The sequence below is a fragment of the Acipenser ruthenus genome, chromosome 8 (genome assembly GCF_902713425.1).
Source record: "Acipenser ruthenus chromosome 8, fAciRut3.2 maternal haplotype, whole genome shotgun sequence".
NCBI lineage: Eukaryota > Metazoa > Chordata > Actinopteri > Acipenseriformes > Acipenseridae > Acipenser > Acipenser ruthenus.
The window spans coordinates 60,616,183-60,634,435 of NC_081196.1; the positions used below are offsets into that span (position 1 = coordinate 60,616,183).

The 18,253-nt window shown below is 40.0% G+C and overlaps 1 protein-coding gene across 6 annotated transcripts in view; it reads left to right on the top strand.

The window, feature by feature from the left end:
- LOC117407241 (ephrin type-A receptor 3) overlaps positions 1–18,253 on the top strand; it is a 108,406-nt gene that overhangs the window by 15,311 nt on the left and 74,842 nt on the right. For all 6 annotated transcript variants that reach the window (XM_059029414.1, XM_059029413.1, XM_059029409.1 and 3 more), the window contains exons 2-3: positions 3,076–3,140; positions 13,366–14,026. In XM_059029414.1, the coding sequence (XP_058885397.1) occupies positions 3,076–3,140; positions 13,366–14,026 (726 nt within the window). The remainder of the gene's footprint in view (positions 1–3,075; positions 3,141–13,365; positions 14,027–18,253) is intronic.

Sequence of the window (18,253 nt, forward strand, 5' to 3'; positions counted from 1 at the left end):
GGGAGGTGTTTTCTACATTGAGCAGAACAGCTCTGATGAAAGGAAACAATTGCAGGACTGGCTGTGATCATTTATCAGAGTGATTGATGCCTGCGGACAGCCTGCGGTTATGAGCCCATATTATTATGTCTTGCATGTATTGATTCACCTGTTCCGGCTCATGTTATTAAAATAGTTTGCAGGGATGAGTGGTCAGATACCTATTGATAATTTCAGTCTGTATGAGGAATGGGATTGTGAGAAGTAACAGGACTGCATAATGCAATTCCTCCGTTGCTAGTGGATATGTCTACTTTATTTTGAACTCGAGAGATGCCACAGGCACATTTTAAAAGGGCCTGGGTCAATTCAATCTACATCTTCCACTGAGGCATTCAAACTGAAACCAATGGAGCTGTAACCACAACTGTCATAGCCTGTCCAATGAGGGTAGGTTTTGTAATGCGGAATCTAAGCGTGCAGTATGGGCAAAAGCTAGGGTTAAACATTGCAATCATGTTTACTAGATGCATTTATCTGAAATAAAAACACATATCATGATGCATTTCCTGCTTATGTATATGCATCATGAATAGACCCTTGTTTTTAAATAGGGTGGGAACAATAATCGATCCTTGTTATATTATCAGCACGTGTTTAATCTTGATTATTTGTGGTACAGAAAAATGATTTTCTATAATATAATTTGTGGCAGTTAGCTAAAGCTAAAAGGGATCAACGCCTCTGCTACTGAGATGTTTTGCCCCTCTCTCTTCCTGTAGACAACGAGGAAGAGATGTAAAGAGATGTTTCTCCGTAAAGTGCCACTTACCTAAACTGGGCCTCACAAAAAGAAAAGAAAACAGAGATATGGCTTCAAATATATTAAATAGTAAGTAGTGGGGTTCTGAAAAATATCTTTTCAAAATGGCCGCTCTAGTGCACTGGGGTTTGAGATCTGTCCTCTAAATCACTGCAGGAAGAGCGATTAAAAACAAAACAAAACAAAAAAAAACATAACAAGTGCTCCGTCTTTTCTGTTTCATACCACAGCATGGATCGTTATTGCTGTGTTACCTTTTTCACAATGTGGGCAATAATCCCTACACTATCAGTGCACTGGAGCAGACATTTTGAAAAGAGATTTGAAATAGACTTTAAAGTTCTAAGTGTAAAAAGTTGTCAGGATGTTAACAATGTAAAGAAAAATTACAGGTACATTATTTAAACAGTTGTAGCAACACGTGGGGACGTGTCACTCTATATTACAGGTACGTTATTTAAACAGTTGTAGCAGCACGTGGGGATGTGTCACTCTATATTACAGGTACGTTATTTAAACAGTTGTAGCAGCACGTGTACCGTTATATTTTTTGGAATCTCGCTACTTACTCTTTAAACTAATGTTAATATTGTCTGGCCTTTGCTGTCACTGTTTTTCAATACAAATTCCTTTTGGTTGAAATCTGGCCCTCCATGTCTCTTCGGTTGGGTGAGGAAATGAACCACAGGTGGCACGTCTTATTTTCCTTCAGACAAAAATGTCCTGGCAGGAAATCACTCAACTAGTGCCAAGTCCTACATTTGGTTTCATTCATAGTAATGATGCTGGCATTTGTTTCTGGGACGGTTATCTTCTGTGCTGTTATCATCTAATGTGTTCTGTATCCATGTGTGTGGCGATGATCACTGCGTTTCATCAAGGGGTTCCAGTAGTGTTAAACAAAGTAAAGGAAAGTTGAAGAAAAGCAATGGTAACAAGACTATGTAGCCTGGAATGCTGCACACACACAACTGAAAACCAGAGAAACAGACATTTCAAAATATCCACTGCCAGTTTCCAGCCCTGTGTCATCTAAAAAAATGTATAATATTGTCAGCAACAGCCATTTATTCATTTATTGTCCAGCGCTTTTTTTTTTTTTCTCATGGTGTGATGCATGGATCATGTATTAAATTAACCACAAAGGCAGGCTATTTCACTGCTGACCGTGGACGGGAGCTCCCAGGGGGAAGCGCACAATTGGCCGAGCACCGCCCGGGGGGAGGGCTTATGTCGGCTAGGGTGTCCTCAGCTCACCGTGCACCAGCGACCCCTGTAGTCTGGCCAGGTGCCTGCGGGCTTGCCTGTAAGCTGCCCAGAGCTGCGTTGTCCTCCGATGCTGTAGTTCTGAGGTGGATGCATGGTGAGTCTGCAGTGTGAAAAGAAGCGGTTGGCAGAAGGCACACGCTTCGCAGGGCAACGTGTGTTCATCATCGCCACTCCTGAGTCAGCGCAGGGGTGGTAGCGGTGAGCTGAGCCTAAATAATAATTGGATACTCTATATTGGGAGAAAATAATAAATAATAATTGAGCCCGCCCCCACCCCCCGCCCTACCTAAATGGTGCCCCTGTAAATGGGTACCATCATTTCACCACTTATAGAACATGTCCCTAAGCCACCTTTATGTTCCATTGTGTTCTTATAAATGATAGCAAAAAAGGCTCTGATGGTCTATGGGTCATCTTGCATTATTGACCATGATTAAACTCCTCCACACAAGCTATGTCCAATACAAATTTCCTAAAATAGTGTGGTTGTTAATAATACTTCTTTATAGGGTTCATGATTATTACACATACATTTGTCCAGGAGACAGAAATGTGAAAGAGCATTTCCTTTTCTATCTGAAAAATAACAAACACATAAGAATACAAGAGGCAGATTTGATTCTAAAACCTGCTGCTGACCTCCGAGGGTCTGCGAACAGATCCAGTCAACAAAGTACACATTAATGACACCAAGCAGCTCGTAAGCTAGCTCCCTGCGGGTCACCACTCACTGCTTCAGCACAAATTGACACTGTGTGCTTTACTTCCTGCTTTAAATAAATACTTGTGATCCTGTTGTAGTGGGATACGTGTGCTAGAAGAAAAGAAAGGGGTTCCACAGTGCGTTTGTGTATTTAGTTTCATTGAATCATGCTGCCCTGGCAGCTGAGCAAGCCGTATGCTTATTGAGATAACTGGATAAATACCTCTTTTGATGGAGGAATAATTGAGCTTAACGAGAAAGAAGGAATGCAGCTTATATCTCTTTTCCTTTTGTTTTGTAGTTAATCTGCTGGATTCGAAGGCGAGTCAAGGGGAGCTGGGCTGGATCTCTTATCCATCACATGGGGTAAGTTTGACTGAGATGTAGCGAGACATGTCATGCTAGAAAACAAATCACAATAGATTTAATATATTGCATGTGCCATGTTGCAATGCTATACTGCAACATATTAAAACAGGTTTCAAGAGTCCACAGCTAGAGTGCCTGAGCTCTGGTGTGTTCAAGCCCTTTGTTCTGCAGTCTGAACTCTATTCCCAGGCTTCATGCCATTACGCAAAAGCGCTATGACAATGGAATATAAAATTCCAACCGGATGTGAACAGATGTATCTGAGCTTTTATTCACAGTTTGCATAGTTATAGAATAGTTTTGCCCCCCTGTATGCAAAGTGATTGCTGTGTTATTTATGTGTACTGTAAGTCCCTCATGCACTGCGCAGCTTGTTCTCTACAGATTTATACAACATGCTCCACAGGATCTCTGGCATCTGGCTTTGGCATTCCGTGGCGTGTTTATAAATGGTGAAGAAGACAGCTTGTTGGATCTTTCGCATGCATGACTATATAGATGGTATCCACTTTCCCAAAGAAATTACCATCGACAGACATTTGTTACTGGGTACAGGATGGACTTGGCGCAGCGGTACACTGCTGGCTAGTGAAGGACATTCTTTATCACCCCGTAACTAAGCTGTGTTTATAGAACAGGACTCATTCATTACGTACCCTTGAACGAGAAAGGATATTCAGGTGCACTGTGGCCCCTAAATACTAACACTTCATAGATTGGATTGGACTATTTAACATTTCTTGGCCTGCTTGGCACGTCTCTCTTAGTGTTTTCGGGCCTAAGGTCCAGTTATAAAGCGAGAAATAAAAGCACAATATAAGAACCACCCACCAGGTGTCACTGTGCACAAATATCAGACTTTTTATTTTTTTATATATATGTTTTTGCATATCTCTTATTGAATGCCAAACCTTTTTTAGTTCTTTGCAAAATATGATTTAATGTTGCTTTTTACCCGAAATAAATATGTGGGTGCGTCAATGTTGAAATGCTCTTTTGGTGTCAGAATGTCAGCTTTGGGTTAGGTGTAAATATTACAGTTAGGGTTCGGTTTTTCCCACAGTTTCATCTTTTCTGTTACTAAAACTGTGTGGCAGGCTGCAGTCAAGTAGCATGTTAAATACATTTCAACAGGATTTAACATATTTGGCAGAACATGAACTATACTGATTTGTTTAGACAACCTTATTCCTACAGAGTGCTATCTTCTGAAAGAAGTAAATCTGGAATGGGGACTTTGTGACAGGGATGTAGATACTGATTTTATTGAAGAGAATAACATACTATAAAATAGAGCCCTACCAGGACATGTAATTGGATTTCATCCTTAGTAATTCTGACCTGCATCACAGCACAACTCATTCTCAAGTCATGTTTCATATCGATAGAACGTGAGTTGCATTATACTGTATCTGTGTATGTCTGATACTGCTGCAGTGGAAGTAACAGAATTAAAGCAGGTACATGGCAAAACAATTATATTGCTGTTCGATGCACCAAAAGTAGGTAAAATGATTTGCAATATGTTTACTGCATTTTCTTTCTACTAAAATAGCTTTACTTTGGGAGTTTTGATAAATTGGAGCTGCTGGACCCTGGACAGCTTCTAATTATGTATTGGTATTTGTGCTTTTAGTAAAAGAGCTAAGATCTCAAAGCATGACAAGATTAAATATGTACAAAATGGGAAAGAAATTGCTGTGTAAATATAACAGGGATTGCAATGAGATGCTCACTGCATAGCAGTTTCAGCTACAGTACGAGTGCTTTGACAAATTAGAGAGGTCAAATGCACAGGGGTGTCTAATGGAGCTCATCATAAAGCCTGGAATAGCTCTCCTTTCCATTATTTGCATCCCTTTTGCACCTATAATGACTACATACTGCATTCACAGTTGTCTGTGGCTGTTCCATCCACCTATCAGTTACATGTTGAATCTGTTTGGATATATTGACCGTTCAATATTGTTCAATTCATATACCAGTTTTACTACCCAATTGAAAAGGCCTAATTTGAAAGCTGCTTTGCTGCTGTAACCCTCTTACCAGTCAGGAGGGCTGATGATCAAGGAACCTCCAATCACACTGTCAGGGGAATCGTCTCTTTTCACCCGCCGCACATAAGCAACAAAGTGCCCAGCTAGCCACTGCCTGGCCTTGCATGACTCACCCCTGCATTCTGACTGGTTCTTTTTGCAATGCCGCAAATCCTGTCTTCAGTTCAAATTGTCAGCCGTAGACACAGGTAGCACTGACTGGATCCCCCAAAGTGTCTTTATGTAAGTAAGCACCAGCGCCATCTACTAAATGATACTCTGAATTGCCAGCAATGCAAAAAGGAAACCTGATCCAAAGCAGGTACTGATGCTCATTAACATAAAAACACTTTGGTTGATCTTGTCTAAGATACATATGTCTATGGCTGAGACCTGCTATATAACTGAGGAGCAACTTCTGAACTGAGGCCAAAACACTTTAGCACAAACTCTCTCTCTCTCGCTCTCTCTCTCTCTCTCTCTCTCTCTCTCTCTCTCCTCTCTCTCTCTCTCTCTCTCTCTCTCTCTCTCTCTCTCTCTCTCTCTATATATATATATACTGTATATATATATACAGCTCTGGAAAAAATTAAGAGACCACTGCAAAATTATCAGTTTCTCTGGTTTTACTATTTATAGGTATGTGTTTGGGTAAAATGAACATTTTAGTTTTATTCTATAAACTACTGACAACATTTCTCCCAAATTCCAAATAAAAATATTGTCATTTAGAGCATTTATTTGCAGAAAATGACAACTGGTCAAAATAACAAAAAAGATGCAGTGTTGTCAGACCTCGAATAATGCAAAGAAAATAAGTTCATATTCATTTTTAAACAACACAATACTAATGTTTTAACTTAGGGAGAGTTTAGAAATCAATATTTGGTGGAATAACCCTGAATTTCAAGCACAGCTTTCATGCGTCTTGGCATGCTCTCCACCAGTCTTTCACATTGATGTTGGGTGACTTTATGCCACTCCTGGCGCAAAAATTCAAGCAGCTCGGCTTTGTTTGATGGCTTGTGACCATCCATCTTCCTCTTGATCACATTCCAGAGGTTTTCAATGGGGTTCAGGTCTGGAGATTGGGCTGGCCATGACAGGGTCTTGATCTGGTGGTCCTCCATCCACACCTTGATTGACCTGGCTGTGTGGCATGAAGCATTGTCCTGCTGGTAAAAAACAATCCTCAGAGTTGGGGAACATTGTCAGAGCAGAAGGAAGCAAGTTTTCTTCCAGGACAACCTTGTACTTGGCTTGATTCATGCCAAAGCTGCCCGATTCCAGCCTTGCTGAAGCACCCCCAGATCATCACCGATCCTCCACCACATTTCACAGTGGGTGCGAGACACTGTGGCTTGTAGGCCTCTCCAGGTCTCCGTCTAACCATTAGACGACTAGGTATTGGGCAAAGCTGAAAATTGGACTCATCTGGGGGTGCTTCAGCAAGGCTGGAATCGGGCAAATTTGTCTTTGTGAAGGACGCATGAATCAAGCCAAGTACAAGGTTGTCCTGGAAGAAAACTTGCTTCCTTCTGCTCTGACAATGTTCCCCAACTCTGAGGATTGGTTTTTCCAGCAGGACAATGCTCCATGCCACACAGCCAGGTCAATCAAGGTGTGGATGGAGGACCACCAGATCAAGACCCTGTCATGGCCAGCCCAATCTCCAGACCTGAACCCCATTGAAAACCTCTGGAATGTGATCAAGAGGAAGATGGATGGTCACAAGCCATCAAACAAAGCCAAACTGCTTGAATTTTTGCGCCAGGAGTGGCATAAAGTCACCCAACATCAATGTGAAAGACTGGTGGAGAGCATGCCAAGACGCATGAAAGCTGTGCTTGAAAATCAGGGTTATTCCACCAAATATTGATTTCTGAACTCTTCCTAAGTTAAAACATTAGTATTGTGTTGTTTAAAAATGAATATGAACTTATTTTCTTTGCATTATTCGAGGTCTGACAACACTGCATCTTTTTTGTTATTTTGACCAGTTGTCATTTTCTGCAAATAAATGCTCTAAATGACAATATTTTTATTTGGAATTTGGGAGAAATGTTGTCAGTAGTTTATAGAATAAAACAAAAATGTTCATTTTACCCAAACACATACCTATAAATAGTAAAACCAGAGAAACTGATAATTTTGCAGTGGTCTCTTAATTTTTTACAGAGCTGTGTATATATATATATATATATATATATATATATATATATATATATATATATATATATATATATACACACACATATACAGTGCAATAAGAATCACTCAGAATGATTGCAGAAACATTTAGAAAAACAAATGCTAGTGGTGCCACTTTATTTTGGGGAATGTTCCCATTAAAGTGCATTAGTGAAATTGCACAGTAATGTAATGTGAATGTTACAGCTGCTATACAGATAGTTTTACATATTATTACACTTGTAGATACACAGCAGGAACTACTCCACTGCTGTAAAGTGCTACAATATGTCAATGCACAATAATCTTGTGCATCTGAAATTTCCTAATGTGATATTTGAGGAGTGGCTGTTTTGTGTTTTCAGTTGCTGTCCATTTGCTCAGTATTAAATCATAATGCTTGCTGTTTTAATCAGCTGTTGATTGATTTGAGACTGGCTGATCAGAAACTGATCTCACACACGAGAGAGCACATTCAGAGCAAAGCTGACCGACTCCACAGCCATGCAGAATCTATTGGGCTGAAGATCAATGCCCAAAAGACCAAGGTACAGAAATTCATTTACCTTGGAAGTATCATCAACCTACATGGAGGGGCAGAGGAAGACATAAGGTCCAGGATAACAAAAACTAGGCCCTGTGTGGAAGTTCTCAACGTACGGCAGAAAAACTTTGGACTCAATTGAAAACGCTCAATTCATCTCACTCAATTTAAAATGCTCAGAGTCATCTCACTGCTGCAAACCACTTACCCATCAGAAGAACTGAAGATCAACAGACAGCCTCCATTCTCACTCCCAGTTGTCTTTGTCTTTTTTCACCTGCCGACGTCATGGATATTATTACCGCATTACTGAACACTGGAGCAAGGGGTCTAGACTCATGAGGAGCCTTACCAGTAGTGCTCACGATGAGGTGAACTATCCCCTAGTGACTTCTTCCCTAAATCCAGGTGGGTCTGCACTCACACAACTTACCTGCTTGTACTAAGTTAGTGCCTGAGGTCCCTGTGAGTAGTGTTTGATGAAGTCCCTTTCAGTTCAGATAGACCTGTGCTGATATCCCTTAGGAGACTGAACTTGGTTCCCAGAATTTGTGTTAGCAAAGTCTGAAAACTTGCTGCATCTGGAGGCAAAACAGTGAATTGTGAGGAACCACTGGAATTCGGTTCAAGACCTTCTGATCCCAAAGAGCTGCCTACAAAAGCACTGTGATTGCTATTAATGCAGCTAATATTATTATCTCCCCAGGGGATGATGCAGGAATATTGTAAATGCAATCACATACACTTCCAAGATGTGTTGCTATATCATGACAATCATGCACACATAATATCTGGGTCTTGGGTTTGATGAAGCTTAGCAAATACACATATTAAGATACAGTGTCCCACAGTCATGTAAAGTTTTTACACTAATATATAATATGAATTGCTTTGCATTTGCTATACTCTTGTTTACCAATGTATTATTTATGAAGCAGCATGCATACAACTTCAACTAGAATATCAGCACAGGAAAAAAAAAAACAGTATATAAAACATAGTGTTTCTAGTATAGTCAATAGGGATTTTCATCATTCAAAACCTCCTAAATCCTAAACAGATTACACTTACAAGCTCCAATATATGCACTCATCAGTGTTTACTCTGGGCTACTGTGAAGCAAGCCTCAAGGTGAATTAGGTGTAATTACTCATGACTACCTCGTTTGAACTGATAAGCATTTCACCCTGAAGGCTCAGCCCTTAGAACTCATTTCAAATAATTTGCTGCTATAGCACTGCCATTGATGGATTCACTGGCCCTCTTCTGCATGTGTAAGCACAAACCCTGATAGTTAAAGCAAATGAAGTGCTGAGCCATTGGGCACTCACTTTACAGTCTGCTCAAGTAGCTGCAGTAAATATTAATCTGGAGTGTGCAGACAGTTCTTTAAACACACCATCCTGTTTACTACATCCTCTGGAAATCTCATCAAGGCTTTAATCTGGGGTGCAGGATCCACAGGCAACTGCAGTAGATTATTCATTTTCTTAAAGCACACAGAAACACATACTCCTACAGTGCTGTACATTAAATGATTGCTATGTTTTTTTTTGGTATGTATTTACTGTATTTACAAGCATCTAGACAAGGGTAACCACACAGAACATTTTGGCTAAGGCAATTTATCATTGACAACATTGAGGAGGGCCTTAGCTAAAATGTTTGTCAACTTGGCTTAGTGTTTGAGGTGATGAATGAAATAGAAAACATATACTGTATACTGTACCCCTTTAACAGACACGCAACTCTTCAGTAAAACTAAACTAAGTTTAGGTAAACAAACAAAAAAAGAAAAAAAAGGCTTTAATTTAAAGGTTGTTTTGTTTTAAAATGTTGTACCTCTCTGTGGTAAAGATAGAGTCACAGCCCAGGCTGGTGAATGTCAAGAATTTTAACAGTACACACAAAAAGACACTTAACAAAGTAAAAGGCACAAGGGCCAAAACAAAAGGTCTATACAAAACTCACAGACGCGGACAGGGACATAAACACAGCACCACGAACCCCCACCTTTATCACCAACATTAATTCTAAAAATTAACACCCGCGATCACCCTTTTTATACATCTGTGGCTGAAGCCTAATTAACCATTAATCATTTACTCTACGTATGGCTCCAGCCACATTCCTATGTGTTCTGGCACGGAGGAATTTAACCCCTTCCCTGCCAAGCAAGTATCCCCCCCCACACGCACAGGGCTTTCACCCTCCCTGAACTATAGGACTAATGTGTATCTGTTAGGGTGATACAATATTGATGAACGAACCTATTAGGATTTGTAATCCTAACATTTTTACTGGGTTGTAAGTTACAGGAAATTCTTCAGAATATGAGCTGATGGATATCCAGCTGAACAAATCTAAAAACCCCAAAACCTATAAACAGGGATTAGCACTTATTGTGACTTCAGAGTGAGTGGGGGCTGTACTGTGTGTTATGCCTTTCCACTCAGGAAACCTGTGATGAAAAGCAGTTGACTGATCCGCCGCAGTTGTCCATTTGCGCCTGTGAGGAAATTTAAGCTGCCTTGGCACTTGTTATCAAATATAGGATTTTGAAAATGTACAGCGGAAGCACTTTCGCCTGTAGAGTAAATAAAACACACCTGCGTTCATTTCATCTCATGTTTCTCTCTCGGTATAGTTACCAAGCATCCCTGAGATGGAGGTTTATGAATCTGGAAATCCTCCTCCACCTCAGGACCTACAGCTGTTAATATCTCATAGTCCATTTCAGCTGACAATCAGTGCCAACTATGTGTGTATTTCACATTGTATTTGACGTATTGATTTTTGTGAATTGCAGTATGTTAAAAAAAAAAAAAACAGGCTTTCTTATGTCATATCAAATACACTTTCCCTTTGGAGTTTGGGGCCTGCATGCTCCATGTGTCCGTGGAGACCCCAGCCTGTATTTCTCTTATCTCTGAATAAGACTGGGGCGGACAGGGGGCGGACAGGTGCCACCAACTGGCTTGCAGCTCATGAGTCATGTTCACCTCCCTCAGCTGCACAGGGCCTCCCAGACACTGCTCCACCATAAAAGGGCGGCATATGTCCTCAGCAAGCTTCATTAACTTCTCCAGAGAAACCGTGATGCCTCTGACATATTAATTATTTCAGAAGCATTCGGCACTTCGAGAGCTCTGCAAGGGGGTGCCACCTATCTTCCTCATTTGATTCAAATTACAGGGGAGGCTGCACAGCTATTATAAAAGCAGAGGCTGCTAATGCCGGCTTCTTTCTGTCCCAATACCTTAGATTGTAAGAAATCACTGGTATAGCGTATTGTCTACTTGATAATTCCCATGATAGCAGGCTAATTAAAAAAATGCTACAAAAAGGTTAAAAAACAAGTTTTTACTACTTCTGCTACATCGTGCGGTTATAGATATTCTATTGGTCAATGGAAAAGGGCATATATATTTATATGATAACACCAGTATGAATTTTGGATTTAATCAAATCTAAATACATATTACTTCATACATTTTCTCTGATTATTGCTTGAACATATGCATTCCTAAACACTTTATTCCAGCCTAAATTGGTAATTCAGTCAGGATCTCAGTGGCTACAAAAATGGTAAAAGTAATACTACTGTGCTAATGAACTGCTCAATAGTGTCACCTTTTTGGTAGATATACCAAATGGAGGTACGCACACAGCCAGCATATGAAACCCTACAGATGGTCAAATTGCTCATTGTGTTTGTTTTTTTAAACAGTAATCAAGTATTACTTTCTCTAGTAATATGAAGCAAGAACAGGATTATAATTTTTTTCCTGGAACAGAAGGATTACTTGTAATCGCACATCCAGTGACAGCAGATCTATTAGCTGTAAATATTTAACAGTTGGCATAACTCCACAGTGTATATAAATGAGACGCTAGACTGGACCCATGCCACACCAAATGTACCAACTGGAAATGCTTTTCGCATTTCCATCTATCGGGTACTCATTGCTGTAAAGTGATACTAGGAAAGTACAGTGGTCCTTAGAAAAGGTCTCCTTAATACAGACATTTGGTTGCATAATTATGAGGTAAGGTTTCCTGCAATTACTGTACTTAGGATGTCAAACTGGCAAGTGCAAAGGGCCGCTATGCACTTCAGGGAACAGGCTTGGGTTCCAACCTGATCCCAGGGTCCATTCTGTGGCTGCTGCCAAAAGAAAGTCATTTGCTAAATTTGTCAAAAGGATACAGTATCCACCCAATGTTTGCTGTCAGGAACTCTTATAACAAGTATTATGTTTCCTTCTGCTGCAATATCGATGCAAATCCAACATTCAGCCCATTGTTAGTTTGTTTCCATATTATACAGGCACATAATATCAACAGAAAACATTAGACTTATTGCCCAAGTATAGAATGAGGTTGCTCTCTGAGGTTGAATTGAAATGGATGCTATTTTAATACAATAGCCAAGGCACATTTTCTGAGAAGAATACAACACTTGTAACAGTAAAACAAAGCAAGAAACGATATTGTAAAGTATTTTTGGATTTCATAAGAAGGGACTTCTGTTAGATGAAACATGGTGTTTTGATCACAGTTTAAGATTTCACACAAGTTTTAAGAACAAAATAAAAATCTTGCTGCTGGCTTTTCAATGGATAGCTTTAGCAAGGCAAGGCAAGCAGATCTTTTTTTGTGATTTCCCTTTAACGCTCAAAGATGTTGAGTTCTGAAACATTAGCAGTATTCTGCTAAGCAGAAAGTGGATCACGATATGCACTGGGGCAAAATGTTTTCTCACCGGAAGTGATTGGGTCTAAAAACATGAAGTATATGTTACTCGTTACGGATATTTGTGTATACTTGTTACCCAGCACACCACTGGAATTAGTTTTCATTCCTTTACGATTTTTGTTTTTTAATAGTTCAAAGTAAATGGGACTGATGGGACTCCTAAAGCAAGCTTTAGCAAAAAAAAAAAAAAATACCCTGGGCTTCTGATTTTAAGTGTATATTGATATTCAGAACAATATATTTGCCTGTGTAATTATTACTAAATAAAAATGCAAATAAATAAATAAATAAATAAATGCATGCAGATGGGACAGCAAGAGTGTTAATGTATCAATCAGCTGAATCTAAAGCGAAATGCTTGTGGAATGGTGTCCTTAGCATAAAACAGAAATTAGACTACCTTAGGACATCCATACTGTGTAGCCCAAAACAAATGACAGCATCTGTAATGAACAGTCTGGCTTTTGCAGTTGAATCAAGGATTCATGGTCAGTTCTGTGTTAAAGTCAGAGTTACTGAGTGGCCTTGTTACTGTAACCGTTAGCTCCCCTCTGTCCAGTAAATGAAGCTCTTCTTCAGGCATGAATACTGTATCTCAAACATAGGTTACCCTTTCTGTAATACCATATTAAATAAACAAGTGCCTGGTCAGTCGCTTCCTATTTAACTGTTGTTGTTTATCTTGTGTCTCCAGTGGGAAGAGATCAGTGGGGTGGACGAGCACTATACCCCGATCCGCACCTACCAAGTGTGCAACGTGATGGAGTACAACCAGAACAACTGGCTAAGGACCAACTGGATCCCGCGCAACTCAGCCCAGAAGATTTACGTGGAGCTCAAGTTCACCCTGAGAGACTGCAACAGCATCCCCCTGGTGCTGGGCACCTGCAAGGAGACCTTCAACCTGTACTGCATGGAGTCGGACGAGGACCAAGGGGTCAAGTTCCAGGAGCACCAGTACACAAAGATCGACACCATCGCGGCTGACGAGAGCTTCACTCAGATGGACCTGGGCGACCGCATCCTCAAGCTCAACACTGAGGTGCGCGAGGTGGGGCCTGTGAGCAAGAAGGGGTTCTACCTGGCCTTCCAGGATGTGGGGGCCTGCGTGGCACTGGTCTCTGTGCGGGTCTACTTCAAGAAGTGCCCGTACACTGTTAAGAACCTGGCCATGTTCTCAGACACAGTGCCCATGGACTCCCAGTCACTGGTGGAGGTGCAGGGCTCCTGCGTCAATCACTCTAAAGAGGAGGAGCCTCCCAGGATGTACTGCAGCACGGAGGGGGAGTGGCTAGTGCCCATCGGGAAATGCTTGTGCAACATCGGGTATGAGGAGAGGGGGAACTCCTGCCAAGGTAACTCACACCTTTACTCTTGGCTTTAGTGTGTGTTGTCAGGGTATTGGAGGTCAATTAAATTCACATGGATTACATTCTAGCTCCCTCCGCCCTTTTTCAATTACGTTTGTCTTTATCATGTTGCAGTCAAGTATTATGGAAGTTGCTCTGGTCCAAACTGGATGAAATTGGGGAGGAGGTTATAACAATAAGGAGGGTTGTAACTAATGAGATACAAATCTCCCGAATGACTTGAGGTCAGCATTGGTGGGTGTGGTTGTGGAGGTTAGGGAGATTTATATAATTATTTTGTTATAGGAGGCTGTGTGGTCCAGTGGTTAAAGAAACAGGCTTCTAACCAGGAGGTCCCCGTTCAAATCCCAGCTCGGCCACTGACTCATTGTGTGACCCTGAGCAAGTCACTTAACCGCCTTGTGCTCCGTCTTTCGGGTGAGACGTAATTGTAAGTGACTCTGCAGCTGATGCATAGTTCACACACCCTAGTCTCGTATCTTGTAAAGCACTTTGTGATGGTGGTACACTATGAAAGACGATATATAAAAATAAAGATTATTATTATTATAAATACAGCCAATTGATGTAGTCTGGCTGCTCATTGGTGTTATGCCAATAGAGACAACAGTTCTTTAAAACAAATATATTTCTTCAAAGGGGAGAACTGATAAAGTACCTACTGTAAAGTAGCTTGAACTACTGTACAACAAGACAGTTCAAGATATATTTAATTTAATTTAAATGATCTTTAACCCAGCTGCAGGTACTCAGCAGTTCCATAGCCATCACTGAAAGGTAATCACATGGAGGATCTCTTAGAAAGTATTTTCATCTAACCTAAAAGTGGTTCAGTTTTGCCAAGATAAGTAAATGTGAATAAAACATAGTCTATATGAGTGTAATACACTTTTATTAAGAAAGTGATATTTAACATGTGCTACCAAGCTTTTGAAAACAAGGCCTTTAATCATCTTACAATGTTGCAGGATGTTGTCATACTGATACCCCTGCCACTGACATGAACACCTCTTATCTCTCAGCTCTAACAGAGGAAGGCTTTGCTGTTTAAAATATGGGCTCTTGGTGACACAGTCCTTCGCTGAAAGCATCTTGAATCAGTTACAGTTATGAAAAGCTTTTGTATAACACTTCATCAGGGCCTTGACAAACTAATTTGGTGTTTGGTACACGGGCCATGGAGAGACAGGCACTTACCAAGCACAGCTCATGCACTTCATGCCCGCGTGAAGCCACAGGGTGGGCAGGTGGGAATTCTGGGATTGAATCCTGAGCATGTTTTACAGCCAGGCTTCCACGGTTAGGCTGGAAACAGGGCAGAGTAGGGCTTGCAGAAGCTCAGCATTTTAGCCAACGCTGTTTAACAGAGGTGTTGGGATAGTGGGGTTAGGCATGTCAAGTAGACAAGTATTCATCTGTATTGTTAAGGCATTCTTGGGTTTTTGATAATAGAGTTAGAGGTAAAAACACCATCACATCCAACTGCCACGTGTAAATTGCACAGCTGTATGTGGCTGAGCAATGCTGATTCTTGCATAATAGCTGCCACTCAACGGCAGTCAATGCAGCTTCTTCTGTAATTCACTTGCTTTGTAAAGAGAGGTGCTTCAGTGCATTAGTCGTACTATATACATATTAGGCAAAAAGCAACTGCTTCCAGTTAAATGTTTTTGTCATCTTACGCACACCCTAGTCTCGGTAAGTCGCCTTGGATAAAGGCATCTGCAAAATAAACAAATAATAATAATAATAATAATGCGGTGTTCCACGATCCTCCGATGAGAGTCTGCATTCAAAACAATAAAGTTAATTTAGTGCCAAAGTCAAACTGCATTACAAGTGCAGTATACAAAGGGACAATGCTAGCACGAGGGCAACTACAATTCTATGAGTAACCACAGAGGTAACATTTTCATATTGTGACTGTATCACAATGGTAATGCTACTGCATTATAATTACCACTATTTAATGTTTCTTCCAAATCCATTGTATTATGTTACCATTGCTGGTAATGCTGTACCTGGTAATGGATCCGCTAGGCTATCTCTATATAATACATTGCTGAAGTTACTATTACAGATTTCTACTAAACTGCTGTTACAGTTCAGTTAACCTGGTGAACTGCAGTCCCTGCCACTGCACCTATTTCACTCTACCTTGACTGCATGTGTTTTCCATCAGGAATACCAGGCTTACCTAAGGAGTGAGTCTGGGACAGGCTGGCTGCCTGTTCAGAGACCAGAATAATCCTGCTTGGTTAAAAACTACCTGCCTCTCAGTGCCGGTGCCTCTGTCAGAGCTATGATAGGTGCCTCTAGCAGGATAAACCCATTGAGACTAAGGGAAGTGCGACTGGGATCTGTGTGAGAGGTCCAGAAATAAACACTGTGATCACTGCGTATTGAGAGCTCCATGCCTCTCATACTCTGGAGCGCTTGTGTGAATGTTTTGATATATTTGACAATCTCTTATTAGTTCCAGAGAGTGGCTATTGGAGGCTAATAAGGGTTTATATTACCAAAGCATGGCAGCTGCAGCTCTATAATAAATCCCTCTTTGTAGCTGGAGAAGTGTGCGAGTGAGAGATCATAAAAGGGTTAGGTGTCAAGGACCAATTTACTATTAAAATCCAAGAGTAGTCATAACATGAACTGCTATTTTTAAAAGGATTAACAAAATACCTATTATACACAACACACTAAAAAATACCTATTATACACAACACACTAAAAAATACCTATTATACACAACACACTAAAAAATACCTATTATACACAACACACTAAAAAATACCTATTATACACAACACACTAAAAAATACCTATTATACACAACACACTAAAAAATACCTATTATACACAACACACTAAAAAATACCTATTATACACATCTGATTTATATTTTTAATGCACTTTTTTTTGTTACATTGACCACACTGCTAAAAATGTATCATTTTTTCCAGACAATATTACATTGTTTTATTATGACTTTTCATACTTACTAAATAAATTGCCCAAATCAAGAAAGAAAGAAAGAAAGAAAGAAAGAACATGTTTTGTTGATCACTTATGTGTAGGGCTGTATTTTTTATCATGGTAAAGAAATTGCTTATTGCACTATTCTTTGGGTATATTCACAGGGAACTACATATTACACTGCAATGGGTAAATTTCACTGAAATCGTGAAATCCGTTAGAACTGTGAAACAAATACAGCATTCCTTATAGGTGCCTGTTACTAAAATCATGCTCACAGCTGCTGTTTGAACTGGCGTTTTGAAGGAAGGTGGAAATACATTCTGTACAATTATATTTTTCTGTTGAACAAAGTTTATAAATCATGCACTAATTGTATTTTTTTTATAATCTACTGAGTGATAGATTTAAGTTTTAACTGCATAAGGGAATGTGTTCAAATATGCTAAAATATTTACATCCACTCATTTGGATATTTAAAATAGATTCTACTAAATCTGTCATTTGCTCTTGATTTAACAGTGCATTTATAATGTAAACTCCAGAAATAAAGTAGAAACAGGACAGTACACATGCCAGTCACTATCTGAACATTTGGGCAGTGCACATACCCTGTATTCAAAATGTTTTGCTTCTAGTTTAGCTTTCCTAATGTTCCACAAGAAAGGTTCAAAATGGCACAGATCTGACATATGGTGGCCTATACAGCCAGCTCAGTCGAATTCGCTGCCTACAGCTATGTTTATAGGCATGAAGGATAAAGCAGAATATGAGAGGGTTTAAGTTTTAACTTTAGTGGAGTTTCACTGTGCATGAAAGAATTATGCAGAAACAGAATGATTTACTTGGAGCATACGTGATAGAGGTAGGCGAAGTATTTCTGTCACCGCACATGGATGTTTACTCTCCAGACTCATGGATTTCCTGTTCTTTCTTGAAATAATAAATAGACTGGTATGTGTGCTGAATTAAAAACAATACATATTAATCCCATTCCACGACAGCAAGGCAATGCCTTGTGACTAAAAGGCATAAACAGATTTACAGCTCATAATAAACCATCATAGCTGCTGTAGTTAATAGACCAGAAACAATGTACTGGCAGTTAAAAATGTATCACATGCATATTAGTAAAAGAGTAAAAATGGCATAGCATTAGTTCAATCCGAAGACATATTTTCCCACATTAGTTCCCACATTAATCAGTCTTTCTGTTAAAATCCCGGAGTATGCCTC